The sequence below is a fragment of the Pieris napi genome, chromosome Z, assembly GCF_905475465.1.
Source record: "Pieris napi chromosome Z, ilPieNapi1.2, whole genome shotgun sequence".
NCBI classification, from domain to species: domain Eukaryota; kingdom Metazoa; phylum Arthropoda; class Insecta; order Lepidoptera; family Pieridae; genus Pieris; species Pieris napi.
In genome coordinates this window covers 2,147,276-2,170,518 of record NC_062259.1, presented here as the reverse complement: position 1 = coordinate 2,170,518, position 23,243 = coordinate 2,147,276, and the positions used below count along the sequence as shown (strand labels likewise).

General features: G+C 33.7%; 2 protein-coding genes and 1 non-coding gene across 4 annotated transcripts; 2 read left to right on the top strand and 1 right to left on the bottom strand.

Annotated features, from left to right (window-relative positions):
• Positions 1-5,449: 5,449 nt before the first annotated feature.
• Positions 5,450-8,358, top strand: LOC125062150 (coiled-coil domain-containing protein 13). The gene is made up of 4 exons (XM_047667780.1): positions 5,450-5,727; positions 6,351-6,977; positions 7,212-7,430; positions 7,524-8,358. The coding sequence occupies exons 1-4, from the start codon at positions 5,530-5,532 to the stop codon at positions 8,310-8,312; spliced, it is 1,833 nt and encodes a 610-aa protein (XP_047523736.1). The 5' UTR covers positions 5,450-5,529; the 3' UTR covers positions 8,313-8,358.
• A 119-nt stretch (positions 8,359-8,477) lies between these two features.
• LOC125062391 (LIM and SH3 domain protein Lasp) lies at positions 8,478-22,393 on the top strand. 2 transcript variants are annotated; one of them, XM_047668288.1, is made up of 8 exons: positions 8,478-8,691; positions 15,131-15,225; positions 16,674-16,806; positions 17,626-17,761; positions 19,027-19,305; positions 20,383-20,510; positions 20,918-20,965; positions 21,708-22,393. In XM_047668288.1, the coding sequence occupies exons 1-8, from the start codon at positions 8,623-8,625 to the stop codon at positions 21,846-21,848; spliced, it is 1,029 nt and encodes a 342-aa protein (XP_047524244.1). In that variant the 5' UTR covers positions 8,478-8,622; the 3' UTR covers positions 21,849-22,393. The 2 variants fall into 2 exon arrangements, with proteins under 2 accessions (XP_047524244.1, XP_047524245.1); XM_047668289.1 differs by lacking the exon at positions 19,027-19,305.
• On the bottom strand, positions 13,338-13,410 carry Trnav-uac. The gene has a single exon. It is a non-coding gene; the product is annotated as a tRNA-Val (tRNA).
• Positions 22,394-23,243: the final 850 nt, after the last annotated feature.

Genomic DNA, 23,243 nt, shown 5'->3' with positions numbered 1-23,243 from the left:
ACGAATGTCATTGACATTAAAGCCTAATCAATTTGCATTTTTTTTAATAATTTATTTCATAACCATGGATACAGAGTCCTTCAGTCGGAATCATAGAATTACATAAGGTCCTTAAAAGTATGTAATGGTAACGTGCAAATGTTACATTTAAACCATAAATAATAAATATAATATTAGCATAAACATTCTTAAACTATTACGTTAATACAAATTGTAATTATATCCAAATTAAGTATAATATATTAAAACTAAATAACTTAACACAAAACTATTCTATACAATTGGAAATATTTCAACTAACTCTATGTAATTAAATTTGTTCAACTGTGTTTGAAATAAATTTAAACACAGGTAAGAAAAAAGCACGATAAGATAGTAAATCTTGAGGGCGGCGGGGAACACTTAATGAATTTTCTTCTGCGACATCACTAATGACACTTGCAAGTAATAAACGTTGGATGTTAAACGTTTCGCATTCAAACAAGACATGCTTTATATCGGCATTTTCCTTTGAACAATATGTACAATTATCATCAAGAATGATTTTCTTCCTCTTGAGATGTGCTGGAACACAGCAGTGTCCTACACGTAAGCGATTAATGCACGTTATGAACTTCCTATTAATGTATTTGAAGCTGTTATACCACGGGATCATTGGTAAATCTCTCTGTATTTCTGAGTACCATTGTCCTTTATTTAATACCTCTGTATTGTAGTTCCAATATTCTTTCCATCTTCTCTTGAGATGAATCTTTATCTGCGTATAATAGTCTGTGAAAGGCACTTTGAAAGAGTCTGTTAAATCATCGTCATGGTCCCGACGAGTCGCCTCGTCCACAACCTCATTGCCAGTTATACCACTGTGGGAGGGTACCCATACAAATTCTACATGCTTTTCTAAATTGTACAGTAAATCCTTAATTTTATATACAATATAATTCTGTTTATATCCTAAGCTACAATTACCCAATGCTGTTAAAACACTCTTAGAATCACTTACAACCAAAATATTTACATTATTTACATTACTATTTACATATGTTAAAGCAGCTAATATTGCCCAAGCCTCAGCAGTGAATATACTACAAGTTATAGGTAATCTCAAGCATTTAGTTAATTTCATTTGTGGGTCATAGAATGCTGCCTTAACAGTCTCACATTTGGAACCATCAGTATATATAATATAAAACTCTGATTTATCACTTAGAAATTGTAAAAAGTCAAACTTATTTTTAACAGAGTCTAAATTACATTGAATATTTAAGTAGTTCAGTAAAGAGTTATAAGGGCTATTGTAAATTGGCCACTTATTACTTGTGAGCATATTATTTGTCAAGTTTTTAATATATGACATTATGGTTGGAATTTCAGGTAACAAGCCTGAAATCAGTGTATTTATTGAGATGCTGCTTGCTTCAATTGACTGAGTTATTTCTACAGGATAAGAGACTCTACCAAGAATAACACTGTTCTCATTTGCCAGCTCCTTCAAACAAAATCGCTCAGCCAACTGTAAGTGTCGCAAGCACAGTGGAGGTATACAGTTTTCTACTTCCATACTGTTTATAGGAGTGGTGCGCATAGCTCCACTTATTACTCTCAGTCCAATATTTTGTATCACATCCAGTTTTCTTAGTAATGTACTATTTGCATTCATATAAGCTAAGGAACTGTAGTCAAAATGACTTCTGACTATGCTTTTGTACAGCATGTTCAAAGTTTTTGGATCTGAACCCCAAAAAGTACCTGCCAAACTTCTCATTACATTAATGCTTTTCATGGCATTTTGGCATATGTACTGAATGTGTTTATCAAATTTTAATTTGTCATCCACTACTACACCAAGAAATTTATGGTGATTAACTATAGGGATTTTATCATTGTTATAGGAAATATTTACAGTGTGTGCAAATGGATCTTTACTGAATACTAAAACTGAGCTTTTCTCTGAACTTATTTCTAATTTCAAAAAATTTCTGTAATAAGTCTGAAGTTTATTTAATGCAGTGTTTATGCTATTAACCGCTATGTTTAAACTTTGATTTTCACTATACAAAAGTAAGTCATCTGCAAATTGCAATATTTTAACCTGGGGTATATTTACATAATCCAGTATTTGTGATGTATACAAGTTATACAACAATGGTGACAAAGTTGCACCTTGCATTGTTCCTTTATTGGCCTGTTTAGGTCCATGTAATTTATTATTAAATTTAACATATATAGTCCTGTTGTGCAGGAAATTGAAAATCCAATTTAGAGTTTTTCCTGGTATACTCAATTTATGTAAAATTTTGATTAGGCTCTCAATATCAACATTATCAAATGCACCCTTAACATCTAAGAAGACACAAACAACATTAGAGTGACTAATCTTAGCTTTTTTGAGATCAGCAATGAAAGATACAAAGCTTTCAGAGCAACTTCTACCTTTCCTGAATCCAAACTGAATATCTGGTAACTTTCCTTGCGATTCAGCAAAATAATCTAATCTTATCTTTAGCATGTTCTCAAAGAGTTTACCTAAACACGATGATAATGAAATGGGTCTGTATGATGATGGATTATTTGCAGTTTTATTTGGCTTTAAGATGGGAATGATGCACTGAGTTTTCCATGAATCTGGTATTAACAAGTTTTCCCATAGTATATTATAAATATTTAATAAGATTTCTATAGCATTAGGATGTAGTTTTTTAATTAAAATATATGGTATATTATCCAACCCTGGTGTTGTATCTTTTCTGCTTTTGAGGGATATGTACAATTCATTTAATGTAAATGGTTTATTCAGAAAGGAATTACTGTTATTTTCAGATGAATCATTTAAAATACCACTTACATTGTTTAAATTTATTTGATTTGAATCAGAGATGTTATCTAGGAATGAAGGCACCCATTCATCATTGAAAAATCTATCATGACATGAACCTATTCTCTTGAACCTTTTCATGTAACCCCATATTCTAGAAACAGGTGTCATTCTATTGAAACTACTACATAAGTTGTGCCACGAATTAATACTTTCTTCTTTAAGTATTCTTTTCTTTTGAGCATCTGCTTTTTTGTACTCTATAAAATTAGAAATGCTAGGTGAAGCTCTATACTGTATCAGGGCTTTTTTGGACTTTCGAACTGCATCATCACATGTTTGGTTCCACCAGGGAACAGGTTTCCTCATGACTTTCACAGTTTGTCTAGACTTTTGTTTAGGTATAGAAATTGATCTGATGTCACACAAAATATTTATAAAATTATTGTATAAAGCAATTGGTTCTGTATTTTCAGTGTCTAACTGACAAAAAGATGTTTCAGATAAATTATAATATTCAGTCCAATCAGCCTTACAATATATGTATTTTTCTTCCACAGGTCGGACTTCATATGTGGATGGTTTTACATTGACAACAACCTGAGTTGGATAGTGGTAGCTGCCCATTGAATCATCATGAATTCGCCATTCACAAAGAGGAGCTATTGCTGGGTTAACCAAAGTAACATCAATAGCAGATGCATTTCTGTTTGGAATTTGAACAGTTGTAGCATTCCCATCATTCAAAATACACAAGTCTAGTTCATCAATGAGATTGTATAAACTATTGCCTCTACTATTATTTGATTGACATCCAAAAACTATATGGTGTGCATTTAGATCTCCCATTATTATACATGGCTTAGGTACTTCAAGTAAAACCTTTTTCATTGTGCGAATATTAAACCTGTTAACATCACTATTGTGAGGGCAATATACACAAAGAATGTGCAATTTGCCCATAGATGTTTCTACAGCTACACAGATATTTTGAACGGATTCATGAAAAGTAGTGTTAACTATATCATACTGTAAATTTTGTTTGATTAGTATACCCACACCATTATGGGTATTAACTGAATTTTTATATATAAAATTATATGGTGCAAAGTTTGGAATTATACTAGTGCTTTTAAGCCAAGTTTCATTTAATAAACAGATATCAATATTATGTTTCGATAAAAAATTATTCAATAAGGCTTTCTTACTCTGTAAGCTTTGTATATTAAACTGTGCTATGTTTAAAAATGTATCCATTATTTAGTTTAATAAATTAGCTAAAAGTATTTCTTTAATTTTTTTATTTGTAATGGGTGTGTCGTTTTTATCATTACCCAGAGTAATAAGTGATTTTACTATGGCATTAATGATAATGTCGTTATTGAGAATTTGTTGTGCATTGAACGGGCCTGTAGTCACATTTTTATTGTTTGGCTTAGTAATAGCCGGAAACTCTTTAGGGTCTAACATCTGAGGGGCTATGGGAGCTGTACTCACCACAGTGGCATAACTTCTGTTGAGATTAAGATATTTATTCTTTTTTTCCTCCATTTTCTTCTTTTTAATGGGGCAATCCCTGGAGATTGCCAAATGATTGCCATTACAGTTAATACATATAATTTCATCTACATCACACTCCTTGTAGGAGTGCCGGCCGGAACATGACGAGCACATTTGCTCTCCGCGACAAACTCGAGCTGAGTGATTGAATTTGAAACATCTGAAGCATTGCAGCAGTGGTGGAATGTAGGTGTGGATCGGGTATCTGAACATCTGTATATATGCATATTGGGGCAGCGTTGTGGCAGCAAAAGTAACTGAAATCGTGCCGAGCGGGACCAGTTTTCCGTCAACTTTTTTCATGAATCTTTTAACGGAAATCACTTCCGTGTCGCACATTATGTTCTTATATATTTCCGCATTTGTTAGCTCCTTGGGCACATATCGTATGACGCCCGTCGCTTCAGTCAGGTGAGATGGAACAAAAGCTTTAAGTTTGTGTCTTCCTAAAAAACTGTCCAGTTTTAGGAAATTATTGGCCGGAGCTGGTTTTTTAAAAGTGATGCCGATTTTGTGAGCATTCACTCGGTGTACGCCCACTATTCCTTTAACATTGTCCGTGAATAATTTAGTTAACGTGATGGGATTTTTGTTCCCTAACTTTTCATCTTCTTGGGATTCCACATAAACCACACAATCCGTGCTGTGGTTGTCTGGAAATTGTCTTTTATAATTTGGTTTAGTGAACACTTTATAGTTTTCATTAGTCACCTCTAATTTTCTTTTCTTGGCGTCTTTGTCACCGGGGGCCCGCCCCCCGGCGCTGTTTTCACTCATTATTATCTACTATTCACAAAATGTTACAAATTTTCTATTTACAGAAAAAAAAGAACAATTATATACAAAAAAAATTAATTATTGAAAAAACGCAAAATTTAAAACACCCGCTTAGTTTGACTTCCCGCCAAAAAGTCAATCAATTTGCAACGCGAATAAACTTGCCAGTTTAAAAAAACAATAAATTTTTATCAACTGGACTTTTCACAACATTTTTTTAATTAATATTCGAACTCGTGCCATCATAAATCAATAATCAAACATTATTTTTCTGTGTTTACATTATTTATTAGAATTCAATTAAAGAATTTAAAGATAATTTGACAAACTTGACGAGTACATGACTTATTATGAAAATAAATATCTAGATCTAATTCAAAATGGATAAAAAACAAGGATCGACTGCGAAAATTAAGTCAAAAACTAATTTAAAGGATGAAAAAACTATAGAATTAGCGGCCAAAATAGATGAAACCGATGAGATGAAGTTAAAAATGTTAGCTGGTCTTGACAAACCAGACCCAGAGGATTTGCTTTACCCGCCTGAACTGAATGCTCACCTAATTGAACAATTAAAGGTATATAAAATAATAATTCAGTGGGTACAACCCTTTATTTTTACAGATTGCATTCTCCCTTGAATTTTAATTTTTAAGGAATGGGTCAAGAGTCAAGACCCTAGACAATTTGAGGGTTTAGGACATGTCAGTTCCTTTACAATTTTCGGTTTACCATAAGAACAAGCATTAATTGCGCAAATAGTATAATCAGTTGCTGCTCTTTTTATTAAATGTAAGGAGAAACTTTATTCAGGGGTTTTGTTTTTATGTACCAAGAGGCAAACAGGTTGGAGGCTGTTTGCCTACTAATGTTAAGTCATACGGCCGCCCATGGACTGAGTGTCCATGCCATTGCCAGAAGTTCAGCAAGTGCGTTGCCGGCCTTTTATGCATTGCAATCTTTAAAGTAGCCATAGGATAATTTGTTCGGAAATACTTCAGACGGACGCCGAGGTGATGCGGATTTTATTTTGTATTCTGCCTTGACGTCCGATGATGAAACGCGTCTTGTTATAATGCAAGTAGGAACATAGATATACTACCAATGTCAACATATAAGTCTTCACACATATGTATATGTATTTGATTATTACTATGAGGTATTTTTATATTAAAAAATAATTTAAATAGTTTCTCTTTAGATAATGACAGGGGAAAACAATGAACTTCGGAAATGTATATTTACAAAAGACGAAGAAATAAAGATACAAAATAAAACAATTGCCGATTTAAATCAACGTATACGCGATATAATATCCGGTTCCGGTCCTGCAATATCCTCAAAATCAGCCGGAATTATTAGCGCTAAAATTACAGAGCTTTGCAAACAGAATCGTCATTTAGTTGCTGAAGTTGAGAGCCATAAAACTAAAAATGCTGCTCTAGAAAGAAAAATCATGCAACTGGACCTAATTAATAAAGAAAACGAAAAATTGGAAGCTTGTCTATGCAAAGACGAGACAGGAGACGTTAATCCTGATGAATTGAAAGACTTAAATAACAAACTAGTAGTCGTTAACAGAAAGTTGTATGACAGCAAGAATAGGAATCTTGAATTAAAAAACGATATTCTTATAGCAACAAAAATATTGCAACAGGAATTAGGGGATAAATTCACTAGTATAAAAGATCTTCAAAACGATTTAGCCGGTTGGAAAGGAAGAGCTCAACAAATAGCTCTGTTGCAAGGTAAAATTGCTGTTCTAGAAGAAAAACTGAATGGAAAACATAAGGATCTTCTTGAAGCTAAAAAGAATGATCAAACTGTAGTAAGTTTTTACTTTAACACTTTACATGAGAAACGAGAACGTTACAGAAACTAAAAGTTTGTTGTGTCTTGGACACGAATAATTAATTACCCTAATCAGAAATTAAACGTAGGTAAATATTCTTGGTTGCTCAGATTTAATAATTTTTATCGAAAAATAAATACTACGCAATTGTCTCTCTCTTTACGCTATCGTATTTCAATTTTGTTATTAAGAGTTACAAAACTTTTTCAGATATTACGTGACCTAGAAATGAAGCGTAAAAGAGAAGTAGACCGAGCGATGAAAGACTTTGAAGCATTAAAAGAAGATAATATTGATCTTAAACGAAAATTGGAAGGAGCTCGATGCAGAATAAGAAACTTGGAATGTGACGCTACCACATTGCGGCAAAAAATGCAGACATTTGTTGAAAAAAGTAATCACGATGATTTGCTCGTGAACGAACAAAGGGTATGTATGAAGCCCAAGCGCATGTATGAATTCAGTAAATTTACACTGTTTACAAATTTTGTATTATTATCTTAACTTTACATATATTTTCAGAATCAAATCAAAAGCTTAGAATCCTATTATCAAGAAGTTTTGAAAGAAAATACTGTAAAAATGAATAAAATGCACTCTGAAATATTTGAGTATCAAAAACTTATTAAGAATACAGATGCTAAAATTGACGCATTAAGAGAACAAGCAACAGAAAAAGCTACAAAAATTGAAGAACTACGTGCGCAATTACTAAGATACGAAGAATGTTCATTGCAAAGCGTGTTCTTTACACCCATGAAAACTGCAACAGACAATGAAATTAAAAAGCTTTCGGATTTGATTCTTATTTTGAATCAAAGAATAGATAATGAAAGGCACAAATACGAAGAATTAGATGTAATTCATAGAAAAACTAAAGAGAAAAAAAGGAGGCTTGAACGAAAGATTGCTTTGGTTGAGGATGAATTGAAGACAATGAAAGATTCCAAAAGACCATCTAGAACTTCTAAAACAGCTATACAAAAGGAACAAACGTTTGATGGCTTTCCCTCGACTGCAGCTTCGTTAGGAAAAAAACATTCTTCAATTGCCGCTATCGCTGTAAGACCTAGTGAAACAGTATCGGATGATCCAAGTGAAAGTTATGATTTGCTGGATAAGGATGAACTCAAATATAAACTGGAACTTGCCGAGGAAAAATTAAAAATATTGGAAGATAAACTCAAAATGTTAGAAGAAGAAAAAAATGATGATTATAACCATCTGGTTGACATGATTCAAACATCGAAACAATTATTCAATGAGGCCCTAACGGTTTTAAAAAGAGACAAGTGTCAGTGTATGTCATAATTTTTTATGTGTATTTTAGATTAATTACAAGAAAAAATAAAAAGGTTTGTAATAATGTTGATTTGGTTAAATTTTATACTATTTTTAATCTACGTAACTTGTAAAAAAAAAATGGTGAAAGGAAAAAAATCCAAATATTTTGAGGTGGGCAATATTTGCGGCAGCCATTTGTCATTTTTTGGCATGCGCGTTTGAGGATGCTACAGACATTGTGCTCATGAGTGTTTTGTTAAAAATTAAGTTCGGTGATTCAAAAGTTAGTGAAACTTTCTTGTGAGTTTGTTGCTTATTGTTTTGAACTTATTTCAAGATGAATAAAACATGTGCGCGGTGCGTAAAAACTGTTTATCCCACAGAGGAACTCAAATGCTTGGACAAGGTAACATTGATAGAAAGTTAATTTTACTTTTTCCGCATAATTAACAGAATTACTAACACTTTAACACGAAATTGTAGGTACGTTAAATTAAGTACAAAGCCAATCCGAATTAAACCGGACGAATGACTCATAAAATTATATTAATACTTCGTGAGTTCAATTTATTACCATAACTAGGTATGTCTCCGCCCTGTATTCTTTATTAAGCAATAATATGACCTTGTGTTGAAAAATATCGATACTATTGTCCTCTCTCACATAGATTTATTATTTCCATTTTCAAAAATAACTACAGTAGACTTCAAATTAAAGTTGAACTTTTTCTACATACTTCGGTTTTTGCCATAGATAAATTACCTAATTTTCATGACGATATCATAGGTATTATCTGTTATCAGATTATTTACATATTAAAAATAGATAAGGGAGATAAGTTTAATAATAACCCTGAAATGTTACCTTTGTCGTGAATCTCGATAATTAAAAATCTTTGCGAACTAAAATACGTCAAGTTTTGTTTCATGTATTAACGTACATTTAAACTTGAAAACAAATTTGTACACAAAACATTTAATTTAACAATTAATAGATTTTCATAAATATATAATTATTACAGATTGTGAAAAATTCTAAAATAAAGAGCAGTTAGGATTATTGAAGATAATACAGTTATATTGTTTGTTGTATTGAGAATGAACTTCTAAGTTATAGTCATTTTGGTGACTGTAGATTTATTTTAAGTTCACATTTTTAGTGGTAGATTTAGGTTTTCATACATAGTTTACCAATACAATGCTTACAATAATGGTTTAGGAGATATCAAATATAAAGCTAACCAGCATCACAACAGCTTTGTTCATGTGATTTTCATCAAAGTGCACTGTGCAACCTTACAGTTATAAAATTAACATAAAATTTTATTTTAGGCTTTACTTGGTATATAAATCACATATTTGCAAAGAAAGTATTTATTACTGAAATTTGTGTTCCTCGTTTTTTAATTATTGAATAAAACGGCTTTACTACCGCATTATATGGCAGTTTACTATAGTCTATTATTATAAAATAACATAAGAAAACTATATATCTAAATTAAAAACATTACAAACGAATCAAGAAGGAGAGTTAAACTCTCCATAGCAAATTAGCAATGTGACTTGTGACTTCATCTTTATCTTTTAAATGTATTTCTATACACAAAAATAATTTCAAACATTCTGGAGGCTGTATGAAAAAGTAACAAGTGAACTTTGTTGCAATAATAATGTAGTTATTATAGAACACAACAAGGACATGAAACTAGGTTAATGATGTCATAATTAATTTATCACTTTAATTCATATAACAATTCAGCAAGTTAATTGTCCCAATAGGGTAGCTACTCATTTATTAATAGTATTGTAAAATGTCATTATTTTACATAAGTTATAAATGCTTATTATCTATTAAAGATTTATTTAAAATATTAAATTATTGCTTAAGGCTGCTTTTGGCTCACTATAAGATGGTAAAAAGAGAGCAGTGTTAGCCATGTGGCTTCAGTGTGCAACTCTTCCCTGAAATTGTAGGTTTAAACCCCGGCAGTGCACCAATGATGTTTCTGTCTCTATGCGAATTAGCTCAGATGGTAAAGGAAAACATTGAGAGGACCGGCTTGTCTTAGACTCAAAGCTAAGTAAAGTCGACGATGTGTCAAGCACAGGAGGTTGATCACTAACTTGCTTATTAGATTGACCTTTATAGGCGCCACTAATTTTTTTTTTAATAGATAATTGTTAGCACATACTGCATTTTGCCTTTGAAAATCTGAGTTCATATTTTTGCTTTTTTACAGAATAATATAATAAAATCATAATAAGTTACATTAGAAAACTGCTGTGGTTTGAAAAAACGTAACCATAGCAGTCATGTTTAGAAACGCAACAAATGCATATAAAATTAGTTTATTATCTTACTTTTTATGTTGGTTAACGTTAGGCTGTTGTTTGCTCTCGATGTACAGACTACAGAGCCGAACTTGCGTTACCGCCCGCGGTCTATATGTCATGGTCAACTCGTTAATTTATTTTTAAGGTTTTAGCCTGTTCTTCTGTGATCCTTAATGCTTACATCTAAATATAAAGGTACAAAAAGAAATCCTTAAATAAATAAACTGATTTATCACACATAAATCAAGTAAATAATTACGCCTACAAACACCAATTAAGAAAATCAAAGACCCCTCCCTACCCTCCCTGTAGTGCTTATGTAATACTTGTGCACCCCCTAGAGAGAAAACAATACTTGATTATTTTAACCACATTTTATTCATAATAGCCTTACCTGTTATTATACTATTTATTTTTATGCTATTTAATAGGTATATTGTATACCACTATATCTTTATTATCTTAATACATCTGACTCATCACAAGTTCCCCACAAAAACTTGGTATCTATTTGAGGCATGTGTTTCAACTAACTTTATAACAAAACATGCTCTACCAAGTTTTGTCCGTCAAACCAAAGTCCCTTAGGATGTTCGCACTGTATTGTCAAATACCTTTGGAACAGGAACAGTCATCAAAATATTGAAACCACATTTCTCTGCAGGTCCTTGGGATGCTCCACAGAACCTAAGTATGTGAAGGCTCCGAATTGTATAGTCTGATGTTGCAATTATGCACTTATTCTGTACCAATAAGTGATTGTTTAAGATTTCAAGAACAAAGAATGCAATAAGAAATTGTGATGAAAACTATATGTAAAAACATGCTGTATTTAGTAAAAATACACATCAAATTCATAGCCCTCTCCTTTTTTTGAAGCTGGTTAAATTTATAAGATAACCTCTATCACATATTAATTTTACTGAAGTACATCCTTGTAAGACTCACAGATTGAATCATGTAATTGCACATGTTAATCACAATTGTCAGTTATTTCTCATCAACTTCAAGGTCATTTAACAAAGAAATTACAAAAGTATGAATCAAATCAGTGTTAATCTATTACTCTGCGGTAACAGAGAGAGCAGTTATGGGGCATCCCTAATTGGTCTGGCACAGCTAGCTTTTATCCTGATTCAATTTCAAGGAACTTGCTAACAAGATATATGCATTTGCACTGAGGATATCTATATATAGTATGACATCACCAAGATATGACATCAGTATAATATAGGATATTTGTATTCAGATTTCAGCATGACACATGATTTAATTTACTTTTGACTATAACAAATAGCATTGTACACATTAAAAGAAATGTCCATTGTCGTAAAGCCATTAACTCAGAGTAGACAGTTCTAAATCTTAGGCCGAACAATTAAGTATTTTAACCCTAAGGAAATCTGAGCATATGTGAGCATGTGCCCACAGTGATCATTGATCCTTTTCTGGCAAGCTTATACCTTCTAAATCAGCCAGTTTCATCTCATTTTTGGTCCGTACAAGCCTGTGTCTTGGTGTATGCCATAGTTATATCTAGGGTTATTTCTCAGCAGGCTGAAATGTGTTCTTTTAAATGTCCAGAATTTGGAAATAACTAGCCTGACATCCTGGCATGGACCTGTCTATGCTTATGGCATGGTCAGGTCTCTGAGCACTAACTCGCCTAGATAGTGTATTATTAATTAGAGTAATTTCCTCAAAGCTATGAGTAATTCCATGAAGACTTGTATTCTGTACCTATTTTGCCTTTAATGAGGATATGAACAATTGCCATTTCAACAAGGTCACTTCAATATTGTTTTAAACCTTAAAAAAACATCAAAGTTCTACTGTTTCGACAAGTATTTTTTTTATATAACCAAAGTGCTCTAATAAGTATTCTATTTGTTTGGAATTATTAAGAATGATATGAAGAACTGGCATAAATCTGTTTTTGAAAGGAAAATGAATCTTAGTATTTATGTATTAACAGTTTATGTATAGTTGAATCTTAACCTAAAAATATTATGTAACTATTATACAATTGCACTTAATTCACTACTTTTATAAATATAAATATATCTTTAGCTATTCATTTATTGTTCCTTTTCTTTTCTAAATTTATATATTTCACCCAAATTATAAATCTAAATCTAATATAGTAATATATAGTAAGTATAATGTGCAAATAAAACTAATTTTAGGCAACTAATGGAATTGTATCCCTACCTTGTTTCCAGGTAGGGTTAAAATATATATTTATTATTTTTCAAGTGCTTTTCAGCATTTGTATTCAGCAAAAGAATATAAATTAAATTGTTGTTTACAAATCGATGAAGAAAGAAATTTCATTCTATCAAACTATTTTTGCGATACCAATAATTTTTTTGATTTAAATCGTTTCAGTGGCTAGGTAGTAAACGCGTATCAGAAAGTTACTATTTATAAGTAAGCATAATGCAATAACGGCGATCTGTTGAAGTTTATTTTTGGTACTCGCGTAATTGAATATGTTAATTTATTTCGTAATCCTACAGCATGAATTATATAATATAACAAAAAAATTATACTAAAGATATATCCATAAGGTCAGACATTTAATAAATAAATTAGAATTAAAAAAAAAATTTCATTCTAAAAAAAATTGAAATTAAATATTGCTTATATATTTCATTACAATGATAAGAAGTTTACTATATTGTCACGTTTTAGTAATGAAAAAAATAAAAAAAAATATGATTCCGGCCAGGATCGAACTGGCGGCCTTCTGCGTGTAAAGCAGATGTGATAACCACTACACCACGGAACCTGTGGTGGAAAGGCTAAATTTAGAGTATATATAGATACGCATAATTTATGTAATTTGACCCCAAATAGGGAATATTATTTTTTGACTTTTGCACCCAGCATTACGTGGACATTAAAAGCTACTGAACCGATTTCGATGAAATTTTGACGGTTATAAGTTGGAATATAAATCAAAAGGATTATGACTTTCCGACAATTTTATGGGCAATAAAAAAACCTTTCAGGCCCCCTTTTGTTTTTATTTCGTAATAGGCAAGTCGGTGATCAGCCTTCTGTATCTGTCGACTTGGGTCCAATGCCTGTACCGTACAAGCCAGAGAGTCCATTTGTCTGTCCAGGGTTCGAATACTCAAACAAATATGATAAATAAAGTCGGTCAAAATCATTAATTCCAGTAATGAAGTAATTATAAGCATTTCTCACATTAACAATGTCTAATTTAATTAAGCTAATTAAGTGAAATGCTGGCTTCCCACGGACGGACATTACCTAATGTAGCGACATCTACAGTTTGCTTACAAATCACACTGATGACGTTATTCCTTAAAACGCGCTATCAAAGTAATTCCCCTTGGCCATATATACGTTTCGATATTAGGGCCAGTTAGTGCCAGTTGTTAGACTAGCCAAGGATCCTTTCTTGAGGTAGAAATAACCTACCTTCTAGAAGAGTCCTTGAACTTTGAAGGAAAGAGGGTAACGCATTCGCGAGCACTTTGGCATTTAGAGTGGCCATGGGCGGTAGGTATTTCCGAACCAATGTCCAATACCAATCCTCAAAAGGCAATTGCGAGCCTTCTGGAATTGTCCATTGGCGGTATCATCAGATGAGCCTCCTGCCCGTTTATCCCCTGTTCTATAACATTCGATTTAGATATTTCAGTTAAATAACATAAAAAACATAATTAATAATTATAGGTTACACTTAAACCTTCCTCAGTCACCATTGAATGGTGAATCTTATCAAAATCCGTTCAAAATTTGTTGAGTTAATCGCGTACAAAGCGGCTTACATTTCGTTTGCACTTTTAACGTATCTTCTTAATAACTTCGCTGACCTAGATTTAAAGGATATTGCAATAATATAACTTATTAATTATATATATATTATATGTTTTTTATTTATTGTTCCGTTAATGCAGGCAACTGGAATGGTGACATATCTTAATATATATAAATTATGCGTCACGTTGTTTGTCCGGTATGGACTTCTAAACTACTTAACCGATTTCAATTAATCATATCCTATCTTTTAAGTTTGATCTTACTTAATAGTCATAGATAGCATAGCTTACATATATACATAATTCTACTGTACGTGTGTATGTCACTGAATTCCTTTTAAACGGCTGGACCGATATAAATAATTCTACCACAATATGTATAACCCTCACAGATTACATAACAGTTAAGGCCGATTTACATTATCTTAGTGTTTAGTAGAGTGCTTTAGTACAACTTGAAAGGCAAGTTCTTTAGCGTAGCGTTTACTAAAGCAAGTAGCGTTTACATGTTTCAACTAAAGTACTATCCTAAAGCGCTCTCCTAAACACTAAGATAATGTAAATCGGCCTTTATATAGATTAAGGAACGTATTTTAAGAGCGCGTTTAAGTTGACATATAGCACCATCTATTTGTAAGAAAATTAACTATAGTCACACTATCAACGAAAAGTGGTTTCGTTTCGACCTTTTGATATTAAGAAATGTTTTGTTTTCAGGTTTGGCACAAAGGGTGCTTCAAATGTCAAGAATGCGGGATGACTCTCAACATGAGAACATACAAAGGATATGGAAAGCTACCTTATTGCGAGTCGTAAGTATTATTTTTAACTAAAAATAATAATAATGGGTTCGCGTTGTTTCCCTGAAGGGCTTATCAGCTCAATTCGGGCTGTTTTTTTCCACGAGTAGCGCAAACTGCGAGACACGGACCACGGTTTGGGTTGTCGTGACTCACCTCGGCAGGACGAAAGCTCACTGGTGTGAGTGAATCACGGAGTACCTCCTCGCCTTCCCCTTCGAAAGCTTTTTAATCTGAACAGACTTGCCGCGTTTTACACATAGCGTCATTGTGTCCAACGCCATCTGTTGACGAATAATGAAACGACAGCACTTTCCCTTAACCTTATATTTGCCCGTGCCTGTAAGCTGAGACTTCAGAAGGTGTACCTTCTCAAACAAATAGGCTTGCCTGAAATACTGTTAAGCCGTTTTTACTGACATAAAAGTATAGTACGTTCAATAGGACGAAAAGCAAGTTATAGATGTTACATTATGCCCTAGAAAAGACGTGGCAATATGCAGAGATAAATTCAACTATATGGAAAGGACAAAAGAAAAAAACATGGATAGGTAAAGAAGCGTTAGCAGGAAGGGAATGGAGACAGAATGCCATGGATAAAGATATTTGGAAAAAGCTGGAGGAGACCTTTAACCGTGAAGGGGTTCCGATTGGTACCGAAGAAAGATACTTTTACACTTAAACGCATTTATATTTCTATCTCATTCTTTTCTATCTGTGTGCCAATTTTTAAGACCCAAATACAACCATTCCTGTCTACTCTGTGCCATGTATCAACTGTTTCCTTAATTTGTCTATCCACCTTCTAAGTTGCCAAGAGGCTTAGTAAAAAGAAAAAAAACTCAAATAAAGTAGCTGAATCTCAGCCTTATTAAAACCAAGTGTTCACGCTACGTCTTGCTAATTAAGCGGGTAATTACATTCTAATCGGCATTGCGAAAGTAAAAACAAGTAAAAGTGCGCGAAACAACTTTCATGATACGCCCGAGTTAATCCGTGAATGATTGATAACAGTTTAAACATTTATTACTGGATTTAAAAAGAACCTGTCATCATTTGTCTTCAGCTGTTTTGGTCTAGTGGCTTCAGCGTGCGGCTCTCGTCCCTGAAGTCATAGAACCCCGGCATAGTGTGATCATCGTAATACCGGCATCCATTCCGGCAAAGGCTGATCACCTACTTGCCTCATGAAAAAGATACATAGGACCCAGACCTAAAAGGCTGTAGCGCCACTGGTATTGCTAAGTAAATTTAACATAATGCACATTAACATTCGTCTTTTTGGTTGTAATGGCGATGTTTTCTTTCGTACGAATGTTAATAACAGAGACGTCCATTGGTGCATAGCTGGGGTTCAAACCTAGGCCAGCACTATACTTCTACATAGCTGTAACATTAAGTTATTACTGTCAAACTGTATTTATTTGTATGCGGAATACTTGTCATTTATTTTTTTGCAGACATGTTCCAAAAGCGAAACATACGACCATGGCGGAAACTCCAGAACTCAGGCGGATAGCTGAAAACACGAGATTGCAGAGTAATGTCAATTATCATGCCGATTTCGAAAAAAGCAAGGGGAAATTTACACAGGTGAGTCCAAGGCTGATAGGAGACTTCCATACAAACGTCCAAAACGAACCGAGACGCAGGAGCATCTTGATAATTTCATAATTGTATTACAGGATAATTCTGATACATAATAATATGATTAGGATAATTAATAGCGAGGTACGTAAGCAGTGAAGGTTAAAACAGGAGAAGACATGGTTTCTGTAGATGGATGAATGAGGAGTGGTTAATAAGTAGGATATATCAGGAAACAATGGTGAAGTCCCTTTTGGGTCCCTGGATTTGGGTACGCCTTGTCGTACCAAATCCAGGAGGTACTAAAGGGGACAAGTTAAACGTACTCATAAGCACGGTGAAAGTCATGAAAGTAGATGAAGCTAGAGAGGTGTGTCAGGACTGTAACAAGTGGAGAGCCAAGTTCTTTGCCTACCCCTTCGGGAAATAGGTGTAAATATATAAATAATGCTGCTTGACTGCAGTGAACACCGTAGTGAATGGTAGTTACACTGAGAGGAGACCGAAGACTTAGGCCGTTCACTCACTCCTCTGGTTCTGCGACCCAAAAAGAGTCTTGACCTCCGAAATGAGAATCTTCCAGCGCTCCTTGGCTTTGCCACCTCACAATTGGCGGCCTTCAGCTATAGCAGGTCCTCTGTCGATCCAGCGCCTAGGCCGACCTACTACTACCTAGGCCGGCTTAGGAAAGTCTCCTGGACCTGATTAACTATTTTTCTATATAAAGTTTGACAGTGCTTAAGCAGAGACTGACTTAAATTTGGATAATAGGCCATACAGATGAACAAAAAATTTTGAGGGTATTTGACTATTTGTATATTTTAGGTAGCGGATGACCCCGAAACTTTAAGAATTAAAGCGAATACGAAGATTATAAGTAACGTTGCGTACCACGGTGAATTGGAAAAGAAGGCCCAGATGGAGAGGCAGAGGCAGATTAATGAAAATGGCGAAATTGTTGGTGAGTATTAAAAATTTTGAGGGTACTTTAATACTAAAATTAGACTTAGTCCGTATGTCTACAGTTTTAAGTTTTTGGTAGACATTTTGTGAACCCGACTTCGGTGCGTTATCGTATTTGGGTTAACAAGTTAACGGACTTTTTAACGGCGTGTTTAAAGGCAAAACTAAGCGCTAGCGTTATTCACATATTTTCACTATTTAAAGAGGGACTGTACAGACCTTCATCAGGCATAAATAAATAGCGTTGCAACTCTACATGGGTCTTTGATTCGGGTTTCATTTGTTCAATTAAAATGTCTCTTATAATAAAAATTATAAAGACTTTACAAATGTTGAATATCCTTGTTACTCGATGTCCTAACGTTAAGAACGTACCAATCAGAACCCCTTCATGGGTAATCCTCCTTTAGCTTTTTTAAATTTCTCTGGCCATGACTTTCTTTCTCCATTCCCTTCCTTCTTACGCTTCTATATCTTCTATCCAACGTTTTAGGCCGCCCTCTTCTCATTCCTTGGTCCTTCCCTTATATCTAGTCTCTTATATAAAACATTATATATATTACCGAAATCAATAACACATAATGAAAATATCAAAAGGCTGACCACCTACTTGCCTCATGAGAGAGATACGTAAGACCCAGACCTAAAAGGATGTAGCTAATACATATCCTAATACGTTCGACCCAATCAGACAAAGGCTGATCTGCTACTTGCTTATAATATGGATGTTGGAGAATGATGGAGGGGTCGGAATGGCTCTAAATGGGTCTCATTTAGAGTTGTAGCGCTACTATTATTTAAATTTTTGTTGCTATTATTCATACTGCACAGATTTCACATCATTTTCTGGTTATGGTTATTTGAAATATACCAATTATGACATAAATAGAACAGAGCTGGGGGGTGGATAATGGGTAAAAACTTCGAGTTCTTGTCACTGAGCCCTTGGTTTGGGAACTTTTAGAAAACCATGCTTTTGAAAAGCCTACCTTTTTGCATCTAGTTTTTATTTGACTAACAAAAAATTCTGTTAAAAGGAGGGTAGTAATTTATTTGTTCTATGTATATCATAATTTGTATGTTGCAATATGTGTTTATATGTTTTGTGTTTAGCATAAACTGATGTTCAGAAAGACTTGTGATATGATAAAATCTTTACGTATATTTATAAATATGAAGGTAGGAACAAAAATTCACTTGGTTAAGATGTTTAACGGTCCGTTAAAACGCATCTGAACATTGGTTTATGTTTGTGCTAACTAGATCTCGCAACAAACGATTATCAACATCAAATCGACTCGTACGCAACGGAGATGCTTCCAAACCTACCGCCGAAAAATCATTACCAAACACCAGCACGCCAAGAGTACAAAGAGATTTACAACTACCCGCAATATGAGGAGTTGGCGTCGCAATCGAATTATGGCTCGAAAATTGGTAGGATTCAAGATTATGACCCGTTGAGCGATGGGCCGCGGGCGCCGCCCAACACTCAGCGGGCGTCGGCTACTTTGATTTATAACAGCTCCAGTGATAAGAGAGGTGAGGTTGCGTGGGAATTATTTTTTGGTATTATAAATTCAATTATGTTTATAAAATTTGAATTTGGAATAGTGATTTTTGTGAGATTTGAATTTCGAATATTGTTTTGTTTATAAAATAGTGTATTTTGAATTTGGAATAAATAGACAATATGAAAATTTGCTTAAGAATCATTTAGATTTTTAGATTTATAAAACTTACGACGTTTCTCTTTAGTATGTTTGATCATTGCATGGTCACTGCATGTCATGTCAATAAAATTAAGAACATTTTAAAGAAATCACTTATTCCAAAAAAACATTCTCACAAATAAAATAATTCCCATTTATATAGAATCATATTATACTAGAAATTAAATGGCTTCTTGATGTTCATATATCATTGCACAAATCATTGTGTTGTGTGTTTGGGGAATTTTTGTATATAATTAAAAATTTTTAAAGAGATTTATAAATCTACCTAACGGTAAAAGGGGATATAGCAAACGAAAACTTCAAATTTCTTGACTGTACAATAAAAAGCATAGTTATAACATATATTAAGGGAGAAATTTTGATAAATTAATCAGTTGACAGCTGATCGATGAAATATTACAGATATAGTGATAGATGACAGATGATAGACGACATCTAATAGGTGATAGATGACAGCTGATAGGTGATAGATTTCTGCTGGTAGGTGATAGATGACAGCCGATAGATGATAGGTGACAAATAACAGAAAATAAATAATAGGTGACAAATGACAGCTAAGAAATGATGTTTGCTAAGCTGGCATGTATATGTATATTTTAATGGTTATGACTTTACTTGCACTTGACATATGACAGATAACAGTTGACAGTTGATGTTTGTTTAGCTGTCTTTGTATATCTGTCATATTAATATAAAACGCTCCAAATATCTCTTAAATATTTAATAACATAATTTTGGAAATAAACCGTGCGACATTGTCCAAGACATTAATGTTATCATATCGGTAAATTAAGGGCCAACTGGTATCTGTCAACTGTCATATTCCAACCGGTATGTGTCAAGTATCTAAAGCTGCATACTAACAGTGTTATAATAATTTCAGGAACACAGCAAGTCCAACAACAGACCCGCAACATAGGGCGGGTCACAGATATGGATCCACTTGCGAATGAGCATCACCAATCACAGGTCACGCATCAGTCACACAGACCAGCTAATCATCACAATCAGGTTGGTATATATTATATATATTTTCAGGAAGGAAAGCGAGGGTCGAACCTGGGTCTCAGGTCTCGCTGGGCGAGAGTAATAATTGCGTTTAAAATCCCATTTGCAATTTCGAATTGAAGTAATTTTTTTATTTGAGAGTTTTAAGTTAGTTTAGTATTAGTTATTCTTTTGTTATTATAAGTCGAAGATGAATGCAAAAGTGTATTTTCTTATCCATTTATTGCCTATAGATTTGAGAACTTTGCCTTTTTTATTAGTAAATTTGAATACTTTAACACGAAACTTTTAAAGTGCAATTTAGCTGATATATTTCAATCTATCTAACAGAACTTTTGTTACAAATTTAAATAAGCTTTGAGCAAATCAGTGCCTAGCCAAGAGAAATAATTTTTAAAATGTTGTTTCAGCGAGTCTACGTAGCGATGTATGACTACGAAGCGAATGATAGCGACGAGGTAAGTTTTTTTATTTTTTCAATTTTTCTCTCCATAAAAACCTTCCTCAGAGCTCAAGGAATAAAATTACTCGAATTGGTCCAGTCGTGAGCTAAGCAACATAACACAAGGGCCGTTATATATAACAGGGGGAAAACGGGCAGGACGCTCACTTGCTATTAAGACATACCGCCGCCCATGAACAGTCACATGGCCAGAAGGCTCGCAAATGCGTTGCCGGCTTTTTAAGAATTGGTACATTCTTTTCTTGAAGGACCCGTCTGTCTCTTAGTCTTGTAGTTAAATTGAGACTGACCAATTGTTCCGTGGTCCATCTGCTGCATCCTCCCTCGTAAAGGGTGTGCTTAGACCCGTTCTGGGCAATGCAATGTCATTAGCCATTCGGTGGTTCGCGCCCTGCTATAGGGCGGGCCATTATAACCCTTGACGGGCTGCAGCGCACGAGGAGACAAGGTCTCCACTCGCAGCGCGCAGCCCGAATGACCAATCGTGTGGAAAAACGAGCTTATATACTCGGCCGAAGGTCGTTAATTGTTCTAATTTTGAATTTAAATTGTATTCCATTACGCTGTTACCACACTGATTGTATGTAAGGTATTTGCTAGGACCATACTGTCGTAATATATACGTGGTTTTCAGCCCTTGAAAGTTGGACCTAATTTCATTCTATTACTGAAGATTGTGGACAAACATACACGAAATTTAGCGTTTGCTTGGAATAAATAATACTTTTTTATTACAGGTATCATTCCGCGAGGGTGACCTAATTTCAAATGTCACGTCCATAGACGAGGGATGGATGACAGGTCAAGTGTTAAGAACTGGCCACACTGGTATGTTGCCAGCTAACTACGTCGAACTTGCCCCAAATTACCCCAATTAAACTGTTAATTGCTTTAAGGCGATTTATAAATTTTATTATATTTTTAATAAAACATTACGATATTTCTAATAATCTTGTTCCCTTGTACTAGCTTCCGACCCCGACTTTGAACCTATATATTTCACATTATATATAAACGCTATTAATAATAAAACCTTCTTCAGGAATAACCCTAACTATTAGTGTTGACTATACGACAATCGGTTCAGTAGTTTTCGTTATTTTATAAACGCAGACATAATTTTTAACAATTTTATATTAAAAACAATATTTATAATTGGATTCAATAATTTAAATTAAACATTTATAGCAAGAACGTGACGTAACATGCTTGTAAACACGTGAACAAATATCAAGTTTTTAACATAATTGACATTATTTTACAATTTTCGATAAACAATAGTCTTCTTGGCATGATGGCGTCCCTATGACGCAACATGCTTGTAAACACGATAAAATACAGTCTCAAACTCAAAGACAGTGTTAGGATACGACAGAAAAAGATACATTATTTCAACTTTGACTAAACTGGTCGCGTTGTGTCACGTCACACGTGATAAAAAAATTTTTTTTGATATATTTATAATTGACTATATCTCCATAACGATTAAAGCTGTGTTTTTAACATTCAATGACACTATTATAAGTATAAAAATATACATATATACATTTACAAGTACCTACATGGAAAAACTAAACGCAGTTTTTGTTGCCCTTTAGTATTCCCCTTAAAGAAATCGCTTGTTAGGAATAATCCCGTTGCCTTCAGATTAAATTTGTCCTAACGAAGAGTTGCTTTTAGGATTTGATAGAATGACATTTTCAATAGACTAATCTGTAACCGTTTGGTGTCACGTGACTTATAAAAATCAATATATTTTGAGGATTTTTTACAATTTTCAATTTTAAAGTCAAATTTTATTTTTCGAGTATTTTATCAAATTGTAAGGTTTTAGGCTACTTGGTGATGAAACTCCGAAACTACAGGCCCTAATATAAACTTGATATTCCTGAATTTAAAGTGGGGTTGGAGCTAGTACAATTAATACCTGCCTTAAGCCGCTATTGTTGTCATTGTTATTTGTATGCTACCTTGCCATGTCCATTAACTATATATTTGTTTAATATAATCTGTAAATGACATTTGTACTATCAAAAGTTTGCCTACATCTACTGTTTTTTTTTAAATTGCCGAAATGTGTGGAGTTTTGTACAAAAACTGGCAACACAACGGTATTTGAGAGCTGTCACACGCGTCAGATGTCAAAAATCAATTTTTTATTGTCTGTTTGACAGTTTCTAAACGTTCATCTTTGAGTCGAGCCAGTTGTGACATATCAAGTTTGACAAGCAGACTGTTTGACAGTTCTCTAGCAAATATTGTATTTCATTCTA

What these genes read in the sequence shown, in the direction of transcription:
- LOC125062150 (XM_047667780.1), top strand. Translation starts at nt 5,530, where the DNA reads ATGGATAAAAAACAAGGATCGACTGCGAAAATTAAGTCAAAAACTAAT. An exon ending in ACCTAATTGAACAATTAAAG is followed by an intron (nt 5,728 to 6,350) that starts GTATATAAAATA and finishes GTTTCTCTTTAG; the next exon opens with ATAATGACAGGGGAAAACAA. An exon ending in AAAAGAATGATCAAACTGTA is followed by an intron (nt 6,978 to 7,211) that starts GTAAGTTTTTAC and finishes AAACTTTTTCAG; the next exon opens with ATATTACGTGACCTAGAAAT.
- LOC125062391 (XM_047668288.1), top strand. Translation starts at nt 8,623, where the DNA reads ATGAATAAAACATGTGCGCGGTGCGTAAAAACTGTTTATCCCACAGAG. An exon ending in AACTCAAATGCTTGGACAAG is followed by an intron (nt 8,692 to 15,130) that starts GTAACATTGATA and finishes TTTTGTTTTCAG; the next exon opens with GTTTGGCACAAAGGGTGCTT. An exon ending in AAGCGAATGATAGCGACGAG is followed by an intron (nt 20,966 to 21,707) that starts GTAAGTTTTTTT and finishes TTTTTATTACAG; the next exon opens with GTATCATTCCGCGAGGGTGA.